The following is a 20,649-nucleotide window of genomic DNA, read 5'->3' as shown; positions in this document are numbered from 1 at the left end:
TTAGTATGAACTGCTGCAGCTGACTCTTCAGTTTGCTCTGTGTTGGTGAACACGAGCTCAGCCTGTCGAGTATTTGCCAAAATATAAACGCTGAGGGCAGCAACAGTGAAATGCTGTCAGCCAAAGCCTGCAGAGGTCAGAGGAAATTTGATCAATGCATCTGAATCAGGCCAAGGATGAATACCCTGAAAAATAATGAAGATTGATAGGGAGAAATGACGCTGTTTTCTCCCAGCTATAGTCACAACATGCTTTTGTATAAGCCTCCTGTGGTTTGCTATAACCTTTTTTGTTATGGCCCCAAACTCAGCTGAATTTCAGGATCTGTCCTTCACCTGTTTATTGCCCTTATCTATGGCATTTTGCAGACAATCACTGCTACAGGATACAGTCTTGTCTTTGGTACCGAGAAACTGAGACTTGCCTCTTAAACTACATAAACCACATCCAACATGACAGACTGTTACTTTTATCTTTTAAAGGTTTACAAAAGCTTACTGCTTGTTACCTCGCCATAACTCATCACACCGTTTTTCTTCTGTCACTTTTCCAGGTCCCCCACCAACAGCAAGTCCAGGATCATCGTAAGTTGTTTCATGTCTCTTATATTGATTCATTAATCTTGTGTTTCATCAGTCAGAAGTTCATTTTTCATTTTGTGTGACAGAAGCGCTTTTACGTTCCACTTTAAGTCAGATAGGATAGTAATTTATTGTAACTGAATTATCTGTCTCGTAGATAAATTTTCATGTTATCATGTCAACTCCTATTTCTTAAGCTAGACTTCTTAATTTCCAATATTATTTCCTTTAGATCCCCTGATGCCTTCAGCCTTTGAACTGATCTCAGTGTACAGAGTATACCACATAAGTAAAAACTGATCTTCATACTTGTCATGGCCCAGTCCAAAAAATCTTTGTCGCTATAAGTAAATTTTAGTACCTATGGGATTCTTACTAATTTAATGGAACTAGTGGTCATAAACTGGATTTGTGCCTCTCTGTATCCGTGGTAGTAAACAGTCATAAAACTGAGATTTTAAAGATCAGGTACCTGGGTTTGAGTAGTGGTTGTTTTTACAGCAGCTTCCTCCTGACCTGGAACTCAGGATCTGCTCCTTCTGCAGGGTCCATGCTGCTGAGCAGTTGCCACCTCGTTTTTGGCAGTTGGGCTTCTGTCTGTGGTAGGCTTTGAGAACATATCATTCTCTAGTTTCAATACAGATGAACCAAGTTGCTCACCTTTTATAGTCCCCCGTTGTTTTTGAGTCTGATCTTCAGCTGTTCTGAAGTTTGAAATTAATTTTGTGATCGCGTCCAGCTCATTCACGCCTTACACATGTGGAACAACAGGGAAACCCACCTGTCCTAGTGAGGAAGCTGCTCTGTTAAAAGAAAAATACCGTAGCAACAGAAAAATGGAATGAAATTATAATTACAATTACAAGGGGTGCGAAAGTTTGGGGATGTGAATGCTCCTGGCTGTCTTTACAGAAGATTGTTCACAAAGTATTGCAGAGGAAATGAATTAGCGAAAGCATCTGACCACAAAAGGACATGCTAGGATGCCCTCTAATGGAACATCATAAAACGAGCTTTTGTCTTTCCTTTTGAAGGTACCTGAAACAAAGTTACTGACTTGGTTTAGGAAGGGAAGCTCTTTGCTTGGTCTCAGACTCCTTTTTGTGACTTCAGTGTTCTGGGGAGAAAAGCTTCACGGTGAGGCAAAAAGTGGAGGCTGCTGTGCTCTGGTTTGGAGACTTTTTCTAATAGTCTGAGAAAGTGTGCATTTTGGGTCTACTTCTGCCTAGTTTGGGGTTTCTACAATTTGTAACATTAGGCAATATGTCCCAAGCTGTCAGAAGCTCACAGGAGAGCAGCGTGAGCAGAGAAAGCAGGGAGCTGTGCTGGAATTTCCCTGTCTGGGCCACTGAGGATTGCCTTGCTTTTTTTGAAACAAAATTGATTTGGGAACCCTTTTCCCATTTCTCTTTCTGGCAATTTATCCCTTCTCCCCCCTGCCCCCTCCCAGATGACTACATCTTAACTAGCTAACAGCTTCACCCAGTTATGGAGAAGTGACAGCAAATGGTCCCACTAATTCAGTGAGAGTCAGACCGAGCTCTGGGGCAATGTCTGCACAACATCATCCAGACCACAAGGAAAAAAACAAACTGTTTTTTTTTTTCTTTCCATATGCTCCATATCAAAGATGAAATTGGCTCTAAAGTGATTTAATGCAAGATCTTCATTTTGCTTTCAGCATGCCCTGCCCATTGTTATACATGCGTACAAACAAAGATGTGAAAAGGTGAAAATAAAGTGAGACTTCCTCTGCAGTAGTTGACTTCAAAATTGTGCCTTTTAAATTTGTAGCCAAGAAAGATATTTAATCGCACTTCATTACCCTGGGAGGCTGTGGGTCTGTCTAATGAGAGGCTGCATTGTATTAAACATTGGAAGGTAACGTATGCAAAGAAATGTGCACAGGCATCTCTGTTTTACTGAATGGGGAACACTTACATTCCTGGAGAAGCTAACCAGATTTAATCTATGAAATAAGAGAATCAGGAAGAATCTTACGAGAGAGAAATGATAAACTTGGAAGTCGTGCTAAATTAGAGTAAAAAAAACGTCAGTGTGCATTGTCCTGAACCTGGTTCATATCTGCTGCCAGTGGCATGAGTGCAGCAGCCTTATGGATTGCAGCGGCTGGCGAGCTCCAGCTGCACTGGGCTGAACTGCAGAGAGAAATGACGTGTCAGGGAGTGCAGGGGAAAATGCCTCAGACTCTGTGCCTCGCTGTTTGCTCATCTTTCAGGGCTAAAATATCTTGAGAACTGTATGGCTGCTCATGCAGAGTCTTCTCCTCGTGCAAACTAGCAAACAAATTATTAGCTATGAAATTAATGAAAATTTGGTGGAAGTGCCTGCAGTTATTCCATATTACGCAGGTAAATGTCACAAGTGTTTGAAGAACTGTTTAAAGGCAGCAGTACTCTTCATTGTAGGGGAGCAGAGCATTTACTACAGCTTTGGTAAATTTTCTTGTCCTAGAGGTTAGTACCTTTGGCATTTTGATTGTGAATTTCTTCAGATATGAAGAGAACTTGGAGCCTGATCTGTGTACGATTGATCCTTTGAAGGCATCAGCTCTTGGACTGTGATGTTCTTTCATAGTCTTGATGCCATTTTAGGACTCCTCATTGCTCGTAGATGAACAATAGATACAGTCATGAGAAACATCTACGTTTACCTGTGAAAACTGCTCCCATCCATGCCAACCTCAGTGTTCAAGTTCCAGAGTGGTAGATGCACGTACGTGGCTGTCCTCCCTTCCCTTCGTGTTAGACTCATGGGAGGCCAAAGGGAAAACACCAGAGGGAATAGTCCTGGAAGCTGGGTCATAAAATGTCTTTCTGCCCTCTTTTTTCAAGAGTTAAAGCACTAATTCTGGTGTTTTGGATAAACTGACTGGGGGTGCATGGGTTCAGTTGATTTCAGACCCCAAAATGTGTTGAGGGGAACTTAGACCTCTCTCCCCCTCCTGTGCAGGCTGACCACTGGTGTTGGCTGAACCAATGGCACTTACTTTATGTCATCCTAGGGCCATATCATTTTATTTTACAGTGGTTAAATAGGAAAAACTCCTTAAAACATGTTGTGTAAATGAAAACTCATACTTTGGTGATATTTGTGCCTTATCAGCATGAGTTTCTTCTCCTGTGATAAATAACACAATCAACCGAATCGATGGCAAGTAGCTGCCTTTCTCAGTGGGCGTGCTTTTCCCATGCTGTCTTTATTAATCTACCATAAGTGGAAGGTTCTGTTCATTTAAGGATTTAATTTGAGGATCATGTTTTTAAAAAAATCCGTATGCTCAGCACTTTTCTTCATGTAATTTATAGGTGCCGAGTTCTGCGCTGATGTGATGGCAGAAAAATAGATGGTCCAACCGTAGCTTAAAAATAAAAAGGTTAAATGGATAACTTCTGTAAAAGAAGACAGGCAATGCTAGATAACATCATAATTCATGCGTGCGTTACATCCTTCTTCTTTCTGCTTTCCTTTAGCACTGTTATGGTTAGCTAGAGCCAAATGTCTGATTTGCAAATCAGTCTGAAGTGAACGGAGGAAACTCCAGCAGCAGTATAAGGGACTGACTAAAGCGAGGTACTGCCCTGGTACAAAGCACTGGCTGACCTGAACGTCCTTCCTTTAACTCTCCCGTGTTTGGCAAAGGTCAGCTTTAAAGCCCTTATCTGCAAGGCCGGGAGCTGCATTCCATCGGCAGGCTCTGCTGCTCAACGTGTGGAACACAGTTTAAAGATGATGATGCTTTTTTTTCCCCCCCAAACCCCTCACTCCTGCTTTATAAATACATCATTATTTATCTTTGTTTTGCCGGAAGGTGCTACAGATACAGGGCCAGCTACAAGCAGCCCGGGGAGCTGTGGGGAGAGTGCGAACGCCGCTGTCCGCAGTCCGGATGCGTGCCCGGGAGCTGGGCGGCTGCACCGGCTCCAGCTCTTGGGCTGCTGAAATAGTTTCCATGAAGTGGATGGTGTCAAGGGCACCTCCGCAGCAGGCAGCAGTCAGGGGCGTCTCATCTGGCAGATAAGGCAGGTCCTGCTGGCTTTTGGTGCAAAAGGCCACCAACAACCAATTTAGCCCTTTTTTTTTTTCTTTATTTTTGAAGTTCTGATGCTTCACAGCACTTCGAAACTCACTTTTTATTCATTGTCCGCAGCAAGGTTTGGTCCTTTAAGGACACAGAAGTCTGCACCTCAATCTCAGGTCTCTCTGGCTACAGAGATAGGGGACAGCAAGGGCTGAGGTGAGAGCACAGCATGTTCCAGGAGACGAGATAATTTGCTGTAACAATAGAGGTACCTCAGCCTGGAAAATGGTTGTGTGCCCAGTCTTTTCCATGATTAATATCGTCCTTTTTTCCTCCATCTGTATTGTTTCCACTGCCTGGAGAGATGCTCTGTGCCTGCCCAGAGCTTCACTCACTCACTCCAGGAAAAACCCAGGGTGCAAGTCACTGAAGTTGGAGGAGAGGCAGCTCACCTGCACTCTGTTCAAGAACTGCCATAGTGGGAGAGAAAACAAATCGCCTTTTTACATGGTCCAATCTAAAAATGAGCTAGACAAACCCTGCTGGAGTGTAGTCCGGTGGGAAGAGGTCAGGAAAATGTCAATTCTCTGTTGAAGGTGTACCAAACCCACACAGAATCTATTGCTTTGCGAACACGTCTTGAAAAGGTTTAACCTGCAGGAGAAATGTGTCACTCAGCAAGGCAGACTTCTGGCTTTTTTACAGTGGAAACCTCAGAAGAATGGCAAGGCACCTCTGAGAAGCCTTCTGTGAGTTCACAAGACGTCATGGTAGATGTTAAACACCATGATATTACAGGAAACGTAGATGTTAAAGGAAAAAAAAAGTCTAGTTCATAAGTATTACTGCTCTATTTGTGGCAGAGAGAGACTCTTGTTGATCCTCTTGCATGGCAGAGAGAGAATAGCATGAATGTAGATCGGTGTGGACGTGTGTGCCACAGGCTGGCACCTCCCGTGGGGAGCACAAATGGTCCTGGTGTTGGTAATGCTCTTGAACAGCCCTCTGATTCCCAACCGAGCCTTCTCTCTATATAAACTAAATATACGGTATTGTTTTGCTCTTTATTTAACCACTGGGAATGAGGAGAGGAGGAAAAGAGGAGAGGAGAGGGCTGTAATTTTAAGGGGCATTTGATTCATAAAATCAAATGGGGTTTGTGATTCCCAGAAATTGCTTGCGAGGCTTGTGAAACCACAAACCCCGTAGGATTCTCCCATCCTCTTTTTCGATGATTAAGATTTTTTTTTTTTTTCTTTAAGTGAAACACATCTGGGTTTTTTAGTAAAACAGATCTTTTATACAGTGGCTCCGTGTGCCTGGATGTCAGCATGGTTCTCTGCTACGAGAAAACGCATAACCACTGGCCGGCATCCAGGGGAGGCTTGGCCAACTGCGTTTGATTGAGGATTTCAGAGGGACTTCTCCCCCTGGACCAGAGAAGCTAAGTTTTATAGAAGGAAAAAATACCTATACAGAGGCAAGAGTGGATTCACCAGGAGCTGCTACCGACCCCCTGCTGCTGCCCGCAGCATCCAGCACCCATGGGCTCTGCAGGCTGGGCACCCAGGCTTGCTGCAGGCTGCAGGTGGAGGAGCTGCATGCATTTCCTTCACCACAAGGCATCTGAGATGCTAACTCAGGTGGGATATTGTACGGGGAGGCCAACGTAAATATATTTGTGCAAAAAAGTCATGCAGCATGAAGTTGGAGTGGCTGACGCTGACAGAAACCACGTTATGTTCCGTTGCATTACTTCATTCAAGTGAAAATAATACTCTTGTGGTCTTGCCAGGGTCTGAGAGTCAGATTAGCTGCTGTGAGCATGCCAGTCGCGGAAATGAAATGTTTCCAGGGAGAGCTGGACTTGTGCTCTTCGCTGTGTCTTTGATCTGGTGCACGCTTATCTGTTCGGCCACCGTCTCACCTTCCCCCTTGTCCTGGCTATTCCTCTGTGATATTCTTGGCAACATTTCTGTGGCACCAGGTGAAAGCTGATGCCTCCAGGTGTGTGGTTCAGGAGGGAGCACGCTCTTGTGCTTCCCTGAGCAAGCACACGTCCATGGAAGCCTCTGGGTAAATGTAGCACTGGATTTAGGATGCCATATTTATGTCTGGTATTAAATGAATTGGTCATAGCCAGTGTTCTAGTGCATTTTATCTACTTCAAGGTACTTACACAGCTAAATATACACGTTATCTGAGAATCCCAGGCTCCTTTGCCTCTTTACCTTCTCTTATCTCCCAGACCACATATGGGAAACTGAGCCAGAGTGAGATTAAAGGTGTGCTTCAGTCGCCTTCGCTGCAGCTGTTTTATGCTAGCTCAGATGCAGCTGAAGTCATGCTGGTCACCTTGTCTGGCTCTGGCACCCTTGGGTTTTTGCTCAAGACATTGCATATACAACCTGTAACGAAACAGAGAATTCAGCTCTGTCTCTGAAGGCCCAGAACGATACCCATGCTAATGGATTATTGTTGTCTGCTGTGGCCGTGCATCATCCGTGGGCTTTCATGCGAGCAATGCTGCAAAAATTTGAGGTCTCTGCTGCAGAGCTCTTACCCCAGCTCTTAGCAATGAAGTGGGTGAAATTGTGTTTTGTTATGCTACGGTAAATCTGCAGAAAAGAAACCGGCCTGGAGTTTGGAATGAGATTTACCTTAGAAAGTGCTTTCCATTTTGAAAGGGTACCTGATAAATATTTTTACATATTTTAACTAAAGTGTTCCACTGTTATCTGTCCTGTAGTGCAAACAGAAAGCCCTCCTGTCTTCATGTGGTCTGAAGGAAAGGTATGACACGATATGGAGACATAGTTGTATTATCTGAAAACAAATTAATCACACTGATGTCAATATTTTTTTAAGTAGGCAGAGAGGAGGGAGTAAAACACGTTATGACTTGGACATTGGGAGCCAGAGTTGCCTAATCCATTTTTATAATACGAAGGAAAAGACAATGTGCTGTTAAGAAATGTATTTGTTTTCTTTCTGCACATTATCACCCGTAGCAACTACATATGCAAATAAATGTTTGATACAGAAATGGCCTTTGTGGAATGCTGCAGGTAATATTTGAAGAGTGCTTGTACTTTTATTTCTGCAAAGCTTTAATACGACCTGGTCGCCCACAACCGATAACCCCGGGTGTTGCACACAAGGTTTGTAGCAGGACCCCAGCAGACCTGGGGAGCTGAAATGCTGAGCCCAGTGTTTTGTCCTGAGGCCAGCTTGTCTGCTTACGAATGCTGCTGCCTGCTCACCAAATCTTTTTCAAGCACAGGCAGCTTTGGGAGGGAGAGGCAAGGCCACATCCAGGGCTGAGCGTGCGCCTGGTGCTGTGCCAGCACGGCATTCAGCGCTCGGCTGTTGGTCACTTCAGCAGCCACCCTGGACTACCTGAGGACAGCAACAAAAGCACAGTCACTGCCTGGAAGTGAAGAGAAAAACGTGAAATTGATGTTGTTTGCTTGGGAAATGCTCAGCTTCCAGCATTTTGGAAATACTGGCTCAGTCTTGTGCCTTTTGTATTTAGCGTGTTCAATTAGCCATGCTACGTTAGTCCTGTTGCACTGAGTTTGTTTGACTGTGTTCAGTAAGTTCTGAAGGTAGCACCAAAAGGGGAATTTAGGCTGTCATTATGAACTAGGCTCAGATACCTTCCGGTCTTTTAACACTGGATTTAGGAACATTTCAAATCCCATGCAGAAACCTTAAAGGGCTGATACGTGAAGAGCAGGAGAGGATAGATTCTCCTCTCTTTAAGGCGTTTCAGTGAATCATTAGAAAAATTGGCTTAGACAAACACTTAAGGAAATCCTATAATTATATAATTTGACCCTGAGTTACAGTACGGCACAGCTTATTTTCCTGATTTGTTTTAAAAGGAGCAAAGTGAGCATCGTATTGAAGATTTTTTCTTCTATTTGGCAATAGAACGGAAAAAAAAAAATAAGGAAAAGCTGAGAAGTTGCATTCCTCACCCTGATCATCTCCTGCAGCCTTCGGGACACCATATATGTGGAGATAGTCTTTAATTGTTGCAAAAAAATGCAATCATTATGCAGTTAGCAATCGGTGTTGGACTAAGTCTGCTAATAAACCGAGTCTTGTGAGTTAAACCACATAGTCAGAGCGGCCAAGTATTGTTCCTGTTTATGCTATAGATCCTTAATGTCCCACGGGGGCCTTTTTCCCACCGCGCTCCCTGCCAGAACATGCCTGGTTCAACGCACCCCAGGACGGGCGACCCGTGCTGCTGAGCTCTGTGTTAGGGCTGCAGCCAAGGCTGGCTGGTGAAAAGGAATTGCATTTGATTAAAAACCTTGAGCCTTCAGTATCTGTTTTCGTTCTGTGTCGAAATGAAGCGGAGACCATTAGGCATTTTTCTCAGGGAATGAGCAGTGCACAGCCCCCAGCCCAGCACGTGCTTGCTGGAGAGGAGGAAGGCCCGGGCTGTGCCTTACAGCACAGACATAACCTGGTTTCCCCGTCTCCCTTGTGGTCTTCCCCAATAACAGCAATTTTGAGGCCAAGTTTCTTCTAGCCCAGAAACCCTTCTGGAGCTGCTAAAGGATTGCAGTGGCAATGGCATCCAAACCACTGTGTTTTATGAAACATTCCAGTTTTCAGAACATGATGTTTTTTTCTATCTAAGACAATTCTCCTCAAAAATAAATAAATAAATAAATAAAATCTCTTTTAGCTGTAATTATAGGGGTGATTTAAATGCTTTATAAAGATTTCTTTGAGCCTAAAGGCTGGGAGGTAAGATCTGACCATAGTACAGTAACAATGCATTTCACCCTCCTGATCTGTGTCGGGTTACAGTACTAGCTGAACAGAGCCTATCTTTGTGCTGCTTTTTAAATTTTGTTATTTTTTGGGAAGGCCTTGTCCTGAGTGCATGTCTTGACCTCAAAAAGAGCAAATGAAATTTTATTTCGATGTTTTGGAGGGTCTCTGTGATTGGTATGTGAGTAGACCAGATTTGTGTTGTATTCAGACAATGTGATACCCACAAGTTTCTGGCAGAGATTATTGTTCTGTTGTTTTCTTTGTGTATATGTACAGCCCAGTCTGGTCTCCAATGGCTTTTCATCTAAGAGCTGCTAAAATAGAGCTGGGTACTGCTGTTTTGGGGAGAGAGGGTCGTATGTTAAGATGGAGCTCTTTCTGGTGGCTAAATGTTCTTAGGGCACTTCCCTGGGCATATGGCCTTTTGTGTGGCTGTGGGATTTAGTCAGGTGTAAGGGTAGAAGTAGTCAGACTTTTCAGAAACCAGTTAATGTCAGGGGTTGTCCCCAAGGTACGGTGAGATTCTCCTATGCTGTAAGGCCTTTAATTATAAGGGAAATCCTGTTTAAAGGCTTATAATACTTCTGTGGTTGTAATAAAATATTCTGCAAAAAACAGGTAGTGAAATCTCAGTGGGCAAATCTCAATCTCTTTCTCGTTTCATTCTTCTTTTCCTTTAGTGCCCAGCTGTCATTGATATTCCTTAAACAAATCCTCTTCTGCCATTTTCAGTCTGCACTGATGTGGAGCAATGAGAGATATGCTGGAGGTTCATCAGATCTTGCCAGCATGCAGTGGCTCAGCGCTGGGCAAACCTTTGTGCAGTTTTTTGTTTTATCTGCTGGCTGCCAACCTCACTACCAGCAGGCTGAAAACTGAATTCAGGTGAAGCATTGAAACCATTAGGGTGATGAAAGCTCTGGTTGCTCATGGTAGCAATTATTCAAGAGAACAAATAATGATATTAATAGCTTAGAGTATTACAGACAAAACTTGGGTACTGGAAGGGAAAGGAGCAGCATAAAAACCATTTGTGGCCTCTGTGTGATGGATTTGTCTCCTGTCCCAGGCTCTCTTTCATCCACATGACAAGTCATCTCCATATGTGACCCGGTCTTCCTGCGCCTTTCATGTCGGCTCCCCCTTCAGAAGGACTCAGCACCTTTGCCTTTTCGCTTAACAAAGTGGACATTTTCCCTGAGCCCTCCATGACATGACAAACTGAGACTAGGGCTGTGCCTTTTGCAGGGGTTTGATGGGAGCTACAAAAGCCCAGGACTGGGCCCTGGGGCTTCATGGTGGACCACTCGCTGCCCACCCCTCCACATCCCTGCCCAGCTGTGAATGGGCCAGCTGCAAAATTCTCTTCCCCAGTGTGTCTAAATCTTCTAATTTCACAAATCTCTCAGGGATTATGGAGTGCTGCTCCTTCCACTGGGAATGGTGTCCTGCCTCCCTGGGGCTGGCCCTGTGGGCCTGCTCCTGGGAGTGAGCATCAGGAGCAGCCATGCTAAAACAGGCTTCTCCGGTGAAGGCCACATGAAAATCAGCATGGATGAGTGGTTTAGAAGGACAGCCTGGTGCCATCAGCTGGCATGCTGTAATCAGTCAGTGTCATGAGCACTGTGACCACGAGCCCCGTGACAAAAGGGCAGTGAAGCCCCACGTGAGGCCTGAGGGAGCCATGCCCACTCTGAGCTTGCAGTGCCATGCATTGCTGCAGGGACCTGTCGATCTCCTGCAGTCAGCCTAAGAATTCACCCAGGGCTTCCACAGCCTTCAGGAGAACCAGTGGTTTCGGTCTCGGGGCATGTGTTTATTCAGTCTAGTAAAAACATTAAAAATGGGAATAAATCTGTATTGACCCAAGCTGCTCTCACTACTGCCACGCGGTATAAAACCTTCAGAAGTTTTCCTATAAAGATAACGTTGCTGAACAACCCGCTTGCGTGTAGTTACCTACCTGGTCGCAATTTGTGTTCCTTCATCACAAAATCATTAAGTGCAAGGAAGAAGATTATAAGGTGTTACATTATTTATCCTGATAATTAAAAACATGCATGACACTTGAGCCTTGGCTGTTCAAAGCAGTAACCCTGGGCAAGTTCAAATACTGTAAAAGGAGTTAATCATCGATTTCAGAAAGCGTCAAGTTTATTGATCTTGTTAACAGGAAAATATGTGTGTGGCTACCTCCATGGGGAAGGAAAGCAGCTATCTGACCTATTGTTAGTTGGATGCTGTTATTGATGCTTGAGCCCACAACGATCCATGTTAAGCAAAAATTAATGGCAAACATTACCCTGCCGTGGCTTTCCAGGCAAATGTCTTATGTCAGTAAACATACTTAAAATAAATACATTTTCTCTCAGTCATGATTTTGCTTGAGATGAATGGAGACATTCTTTTGCCACAGTGCTGCCCGGCAGCTAGCACCAAGAGCGCTTAGCAAGGCGATCCCCTTCCCGGGTTCACAGCTAGTTTAGAGATTCAGGGGTTTTAGAGGTGAGAAGAGACTGGTGCAGCTCTCCACCTACCCAGCCTGGGTGATGGCAGCTGTAGTTACTTTTCCCCCCACACCCACTTATGTTTCAGATCTTTCTTTTGACTTAACTGGAACACATCCCTGCAAAAAAATAAGCATCACATTGATTTTATGTGTTTAACTTCTGCACAGGTTTGTGCTGTGTGAAGTCGAATGCCTTTATAAGATTCTAAATATACAAACGTTGTTATCTTTACAAGTCAACTCTTGACTTTGCCAAAGCCTGTCTGAGAGGTCTCCTTTCCACAAACCCCTGGGAGCTGCCACCAGCTCTGTTACGGCCTCAAATCCACTCTTGTTTGGGCTTCGTTTCAGTCATTGCACTGTTTTGTCTTGGACGGCATAGGGCTAGCAGACGTGGAGTCACTGGGGTCTTTCCATGACGTGTGTGGGTATCAGCAGTGCCAGAGCTTTCAGGAGGTTTGTTAAGTCAACAGCCATGAAAAGATCATGGAAAAGTTGCCTTAGATTCAATCTCTCTTGACCTGCGAATGTTTAAAAGATCAGATTTTAGTAGCTGCTATCTAACATTTCCTGTAGTTACTTTTGGAATAGGAGTTGTTTTGTTGTATTTATGTGATAAGGCTGTGGTATGTAGATCACTTTTGCATTTTCTCTGCACTGTTATTCCACCATTTCCACTGTGTGAAAGGGAGATAGGAATTACCAAAGAATCCTGTAATCTTGAAGCACTAAAAGTATGGCAAAGCCCTTTTCTTTACTACCTGCATTTAAGCTAGTTGTAGAAATCTCGATGACTTCTGCTTCTCATGGCAATTTTTAGCATTTATTTAAGATTTGGCGGTGTCAATTTTTCCTCCTCAACGGATACAAATTAACCTGGGCACAACCAGCAGGTTTTGGTCTTCAGCGAGTGTAGTGTTTTGCAGATTTTAAATGAGCAAAAGATAATGAGAGAAAATATAATTTTAGCAATGATAAATGTGGAGGAATGATCTGGAGGATGTTTGCTTGCACTGGGAGCTGGGTTTGAGGCTGTAGCTGGCATCAGGAGCTGCCACTGTTTCGGATTCTGGTCTCAGCTTGTGGGGATAAGCCCAGAGCAACTCCATGGATGTATGTGGACCTGCTCCATATTTTTCCTCAATGTGAGTAACACGGGAATGTTACACCATCCTTGGCATGTCAGGCGCTTTTATGGGACAAAATAGACAGTCATGGTCTTTGTGAAATTAAGCTCCTTGGCTGGATAAAAGGAGCAAGAGTGTACAAATACTGGTGTTTCCTTAGATTTCCATCTCACACGTGCTATCCGTAAATCACTTTGCTGCATGGATTGTGTGTGTGCATGACTTTTTAAATGATGTTTGGCTTAATCCTCACTTAATTTTTTATGCAGTTGTGAAATGCATGTTTTGTATTACCACACCATGATAGGAGTTAGTATTGATACAAACCAGCATTTCACCTACTCAAAGATAAAAACCAGCTTTTAGATTTGATAAAGTGCAATTGTAAAAGTATGCCAGGACAGACTTTATTAAAGCAAGGTTTTAGAAACAATTCTCTGAGCTACTTTTATCTTAAATAATATTTTTCCAGTGAGGGAATGCATTGATATAATTCATAACATACATATAACCTTATCGATACCAATTAATTTCAGAGTTACAGCTGAAATGTTGTGTCACGCTGTTCAGCCAGGCCGTGCTGAGGCTGGAAGCAGGTAAGAAAGCTGGCAGACACCACTCTGCAAAGTGGATGCTGGAAGGACCCTGAGCATGCTCCACGTCCAAGCACACAAATAACTGATGGAAATTGTCTTAGAGATTTGTGATCCATTCACTCTGGCAGGTTAGCCTAATTACTTCTAATGCAGAACTCAGTCAAATTAGTATTTTTAGTTGCTGACACACTGGGATAATAAAATAAAACCAAGTAAAACCTTTGGGATAGTTTTATTTGCTGGTAACTATCATCTCATTGCATATCTTGAAAACTTGGACAACCAGTCCAGAAAAATGTGTAACTTTTCCTTTTTCTCCATGTGAATAAGAAGAAACATGGCACTGGTGTGGAGGGCAGGAAAGTGTGTATTTTTTTTTTCCACCTTGAATACCAGCCATTGGCTGCAAATGAACTGCAAAATGGCATTATCTTACATGTTTTGTACAAACACCTTACTGCAAACAAGCTGGGCTTTTCTTTGGGATGCTCGAACAAACATTTGAAGTTTGCAGCGATTCTAACTGTTTGGCCTTGCAAAATCTGCCATGTTTCCTTCTTGATTTACTACAATGAGACAAAAAAAAAAAAAAAAAAAAAAAAGAAAAAACAACTAAGGGAGGTGAGAATTTGCTTGTTTCAGTGCTGCTGCCAGAAAATAGAACAGAAGGTGGGTTGCAACGTGTTCTCTCTTTTGGGGTATTGGGAGAAAATGACAGTGACTGCTTCTTGTCCTACAAACTGAAGTTTTAGGAGGGATCTGGTCCGTTTCTGAGTAGAAAGCTGCCATTTTTATGCAGCGCTTCCTTCAAATCAGGCTTTTCATAATTTAGGCTAGGCGCCTTTCTCGAGGCTAGCTGAAATATGAATCTGCTGGTCCCGAGCCCAGTATCTGAAGTGTGGTTGCTTCACGCTGCTCTGTGCAGCTTACGTAGCGAGGCATAATGCTTTTAAAGAAAACAAACAAGTTCCCTCTGCCTTATCCTGTTACCATTGGGGAGTGGACGGGCAGATCTTAATTTTCACTGAAGCATATTTTCACTCGTGTTTGTTGTGTTAAGAATGAGCTTCTTATCTCAAAAGCAATCTTTTTCACAAGACATTCTCAGTTTAATATAACTCGTGGTGCCCTTTAAAGCAGACTGGCTATTCCCAGCTGAGCAGCCTCTATTTATGTGTGTCTGTCAGTAGCAGAATTTATGATAGATCTGCAAGTTATGTGAACTTTGAATGTTTTCACAGTTGTTAAACTTGACCAACTATTTCAATAAGACTAACTGCTTAAAATGGTTTTGGACTTACCAGCTACCCCCAGCCGAAGTATGAGCATTTTGCTCATAAACCCAGCAACCCCCAGACTGCTCGTCAGCAGAGAAAAACGCTGCATTTGTACCTCGACATAACTCCGAGGAAAGCCCTTCAGAAAAATGTGTTTTCCACTCGTTTTTTTAAAGGAGTCTGGGATTTCAGGTCACCCTTTTCCATGTAGTTGCTCCCCATCCACTGTCCTTCCTTTGCAGTGCCCAGCCTCTCCTCCATCCCACCAAAGGGGATCACATATGTGCATATCAGGGCTGGACTTCCCATTTTCAAAGGAACAAAGTTACATGCCTGTAAAATCGGTTATCTACAACTCATATCTGACTTAGGAGTGGAGCATCCAACAGCAGTGCAAAGAGCTGAGCAGGTACTGGGCTCATGAATTTGGTACCGGAGTGCTGTACGTGCCCGTGCCAGGCCCATGTGGGCCAGCACACACTGCGTGTGCCCCGACATCCCTCTGGGCAGAGCTCAGCAGCTTCAACGGGGTCTTTATAAACTTTTCTTAAATAAAAGGAGAAGTAAAATAGCTAATGTTTGCAGTGAGCTTGTGCTTACGGTGGTTACTCTTATTTTTTGCATTGATCGGGGACTGTAGTAGTTATTGATGGGTGCAAATTTTTGGTCAAATAATAGTTTAAACAAGCGAACATTATATGTATTATTTTTAATTAACTTCTGCTGAGGCATGTGTTTCACTTTTAATTCAAGTGTCAGATTTGTGAGGTCTGTTTTTCATCATGCTTAAGGTTAAAATATTAGGTCACCAGAAGAAAGGCTTACTTGAGTCACATAAGACAAATTAAATGTTAGAAGGAAGGAGAAGGGAGGGAGGAGTAGGAAAAAAAAAAAAAGAAAAAAGAAAGAAAGCAAAAAAAAAAAGCAAAAAAAAAAAAAGCTGTGACTTAAGAAAATAAGGTAGAGCAGGAAAAAGTTAGTGAGAGATAAAATGGGCTGCAGAAGTCCTGCAGCTCCTTTTGTAGTGCTCAGTATTGACTTTTGGAGCCACGCAAGATTTCGTATCAGTTACAAATAACTCAGAGCTGTACTTGCAGTGACCTGAGGCCGAGGAAGGAGTGGGATGTTGCCTTCTTCTGTTGTCCCCGTGGGCAACAAAAAATCTGCAGTGGTTTTATCAAGGAACAAGGTCTTTTAGATGCTTGGCTAGAGAATAGGGTGTTTGGGTGCCGTTCTGTGGGAGAAAAAGCAAAAAAAAAATCATAGGATGGAAAAGTTGCTTGGAAATGAAGAGACTTTCCCACGTTATTGAAGTGCTCTGTGTGTTAATGCCATAAAAACGGATCTTTTGCTTTGGATTAACTGTTTGCATTTGTGATGTTCTCATTTATGAATGTATGTTATTTCCTATGTGTTCTGGGAGACTCGACAGTCGTGTTGCAAAATTTGGTGTGTGCTGTACAGCAGCAGCAAAATCTCTCGCAGAACACGTGGGCAGTTTCGGCTGTCAGCAATGAATAAGCAGTTGTGAGACAGACAGGAATCATTAGCAAGGCCAAATGGAAAATTTTAAATGTTAATTTTTCCCATAAAAAGGACATCTGACAAAGGAGATTTAATGGAAGGCGAACAAAAAGGTGTTACTTAAAACCTTGTTATTATTCTCACTCTCTTCTGTGATTAACAGGGGTTCAAAGCGCCCTTTTCCCTGCTGTTTGCTCAACCCAGTGCTCCTCAGAGGACCCAGCTCCTTCTGCAGTAAAGCCAGGTTATGCCACGCATTTGGTGTAAAGAGACCTTCTCATGTGGTATCAGTTGCATGAACACTCGCTCGGAGGCCCCGTTATGCCTGTAAAGGGGCAGTTCAGTATTTGGGAATAAAGCCCTTAATGTCCAGATGAAGCAGTTTGGAAGGTGTCTGAACCCCGACCGTGTTTCTGCTATATGTAAAGTTTCTTTTTTTTCTTTTTTTTCAAAAGACATTGCAGTGGTGCGCTTTTCTGTAAATTTTGAGGGGAAAAGAGTCAAATTTGTGGGGAAGAGGCACACAATGTAATCTGTTATAGCTGAATGAAATCTAAACAACCTCCTTAACTTTATCACTAAATAATGAATAAATTCCCTGATTCTGGGGACTTTTAACTGACAAGAGACTGAATACAGTCTAAGTGTGCACTTTGTGGCTGGCTCTTTGTGCTCCTGCGTGTATCCCCCTGGGAGAGCCCCGCGAGGCAGGGAGGTGTTGTTCTCCCGTTTCTGTGCAAAAAAGTGCCAGTTTGGTGCCATAGCAGTAATTCTCCCCTGTGGGAGGATGGAGAACAGTCTCAAGGGGTTATCAGCATCCCGGATGGGTCACTTGGGTAGCTGTGGTGCATGTGAAAGGAGGAGGAGGTTGTGAGGAGCTCCCTTGGATCCGGAGCCTAGGCACAGCAAGCTGCACTGAGACACGATGGTGGGCTGGAGAGCTGCTGGGGGGGTGCTGAGCTCTTTGGGGTTACTTTTTGGGACTGTCGGACAGTTTGGGGGTTACTTTCTGGCCACAAAGGAGATGAGTATGGGTGTGACGTGGTCTGGTCCTGTCCAGCTGCTCCCCAGGGCCATCAGATGGAGGAATGAGCCCCGCCTGGCAGCCCGGTATCGCTCACGCAGCCGATTTATGGGGTGCTGCCGATGGTCGCTCCATCAAAAGCTCCTTATCAGGAGCTAATGCCTGATGAGAGGCGGATAAGGGACGTGTGTGTGAGATCATCGCAGCTCCGTGAGAGGATCCAGGAGGAGAGGGGGTGTTTTGCTGTGCAGCACAAAGGCCTGATAGAGGAGGCAATGCTCAGCACTCCTAATCTTACCCTGCCTGCCTGCTCTTCAGAAACATTTTACATTTTTCCCCCTGCATCTCGAAACTTCGACGAAGCGCCCTTCCAAACGCAACCTTAAAATAGCTTTGTCGAACCAAACACGAGTGCGAGAGGTTTCCTGCCACTGCCATAACTGCGAGCATATGACTCGCAGTTCATCTCGCCTAATGATGTCAGGGATCTGCCAGCAGCCATCCGAGCGCTCGCACCAGGCTCGGTCCCTAACCAGCTGCAGCTGCCTCTCCCACTCGCAGGAATGCCTCTCGGCTTCGCGGGAGGAGTTTTGGTAGGGAAGGGATTGTTATAAAGTGTTTAAGAGGAGAAAAGGAGTGAATCTGGGAGGCTGACGTCCCAGCTAATTTATTTATTTTTGGTCGATATTTAAATCAAGTTCGTGGCCACCGGTGCTGAGCCCTTCCAGGCAGCTCTTGCTTTCCAAAAGCGAGTGATGTTGATAGAGACGCTGTAAAACTTTCTTACGATGACAAAGAAAAACAAGCAGTCATGAATCGGTGCATCCTTGCCAAGGGATTAATTGCCTGAGAGATGTGTTTTATTAAGCTTCCAAAGCTGGGGATTGTGCAGCGCTGCTCGGCTCTGGATAGTGGGAACCACATCAGCTCCCCCCCGCGCCATTCCCTTCCCTGCACAAACCTGCCTCCTCTGCAGCTCTGGGAGTGCTCGGGACAGTGTTTGGGAGCTTGGGGGATGTAGGGGAATCAGGGCATTTTGGATGTCCCACTTTTAGCAGGGAATGGCTCTCATGTGGCCTCAGAGCTGGGCCGCTTGGTGACATCCCTGTGCTAAGCCACGCACAACAGCAGCCCAAACTCACATTCATTTTTGGGGCTTTATCCATCTGGAGGCATCACATCAAACCAGCTATCAGCGTGGAGTGGGAAAGAGCAACTAACCAAGTAAAATAGCTCCTCAGTCTGACTGTGTTTGCTCACTGAATTATTTTTTTGATTATCTGGGGGAAGGAGACGATCAGTGGTGCTGTGGGACTCTGTAAGTTTGGTGATGACAAAGCCCAGCATTATTCATTTTTTATTTTATACCCCTGCATTTCTAGTGATCCAGCTAAGCCCTAGCTGCCCCGTGACTTTAAAGGGGTGTCAAAACACCAATAGCTTATATTACACAGGACTTCTGCTTAAATTACACAGTGACGTGCAAGTCTGGGCAATTCTCTTCTTTTTGCAAAGCAAAATGCAGCCTTCGCATTTCTGAAATATTGTTATGAAACAGAGCCAACGTGTTCCCACTTTCAAAGTCAGGCACAAGCAACTGGTTTTTGCTCTTTGGAAAGTATGACAGAATATTATTCATCTGTTTGCTTTAAGGGCTATCTGCCAAGTAAAAACTCTTTACCTTTTCTTCTGGGTGAAGCTGGAACATGAGAATGGAACAGAACACAATTTATTTAACAATGTAAAAATAATTTATATGGCATTAGCGCATGTATGGAGGGTGTGTGTGATATATGTAGAAATAAAAAATTATCGATACACCTTTTAATTAATTGCAAAAATTGCTGGAGCAACTCTCTTCCCTCCTTGCCGGCACTCATTGGCATTCATTATGAACTCAGCTCCTCCAGAGCAGCACCCACTGTATCCCTGGCTTTGGGTTGCAGGTTTGTAGGTGTAAAGTGGGAAGTGGGACCCTTGTGGGGCTGCTCTCGAGGACACGGTGCAGGGCTGATGGAGCCAAACCAAGCCGCCCACCCCCTCTTGTGTCGTCCGCTGCAGCAAGCAGAAGATTTTCCTTGGAAGAGAAGGGCATAAAGCACTCGGTTGTCTGAACTGGGCAACGTCGGCTGCCTTTTCCCATCAGTGCTCCGCTGCTGGATATAAATTATCTAGATAAACAGCTCTGACTAGTTCCGTGCTACGGTAAAAAAAAATAAAATAAAAAATTAAGACAAAACGCCTTTCACTTTGTAAGTGAAAAAAATGTCTGGAGAGTCTTCACACAGAGCTGAAGCTATTCCATCTCCACCGGGCAGATCTCAGAGAGAATATGGCATTTATTTGCTTCTATCTTCAGACCAGTCACCGGTCCTACAGCAGCCAGGCTTTGCACCCACACCATAATCCTGTGCTGGCTTTACATCGCCGTCTTCCGTGTCACTGAACATTATGATGCTGCTTCCCCTGCTGCTTTTATAATAAAATCCTCACTTCCTCTCTGGACGTTCACCTATTTACATTGCTGTCAGTTAAAGATTTGGTTACCAAAATAATGGTAATCCAACAATCCCATCTAAGCATCTAACTAAGCTAAGTATAAATATATGTTGGAGTGTGCTGGCGTTGGGAAAAGCATCAAGAGGGAGAGCAGTGCTCTTACCTCTTGTCTGGGGACACTCAAAGCACTTGGGATTTTGTCTTGCTTTGTCCTACATCTCTCATCTGTCCATTTTCAAAATTTTGTCCATGTCAGTTTTTTTGTGTGTGTCTTTCTTGTTACATACTCATACAAATCCTTCTCAAAAAAAAAAGTCAGGAAAAAAAAAAGAAAAAAGAAAAAAAAAAATCCATGGGGTGTGGTAGAAATGACTGCATGATTACACCATCTTTGGAATATGTATTTTTAATAAATTGGATATAGTAAAAATAAATACAACATGATCTCACGAGGTCCAGCCTTTCTATTAATTTATGAAATCTTTCTAAGTGAACTCATATCGAAGTCTGGTAACAAGACTTAAGCTAAACCAAGTTCCTGGCCCAGTTGTTGGTGTTTGCTGGGAACATTGTTTGGATGTGAGCAATTTCTGGTGATTTAGAAAAAGACTGGGAAAGAAAAGGCGGCGTGTTGGGAAGTGGGCCTTGATGGAAGGTGAAAATGTTTGTGTTT

General features: G+C 43.8%; 1 protein-coding gene across 1 annotated transcript in view; it reads left to right on the top strand.

The window, feature by feature from the left end:
- The window catches only part of ROR1 (receptor tyrosine kinase like orphan receptor 1), a 150,683-nt gene that overhangs the window by 112,278 nt on the left and 17,756 nt on the right, over positions 1–20,649 (top strand). The window contains exon 4 of the mRNA XM_084290795.1: positions 554–584. Within this exon, the coding sequence (XP_084146921.1) occupies positions 554–584 (31 nt within the window). The remainder of the gene's footprint in view (positions 1–553; positions 585–20,649) is intronic.

The sequence above is a fragment of the Netta rufina genome, assembly GCF_964035555.1.
Source record: "Netta rufina genome assembly, chromosome: 8".
Classification (NCBI taxonomy): domain Eukaryota; kingdom Metazoa; phylum Chordata; class Aves; order Anseriformes; family Anatidae; genus Netta; species Netta rufina.
The sequence above is the reverse complement of the archived record's forward strand: the minus strand, read 5'-3'. Positions and strand labels throughout refer to the sequence as shown.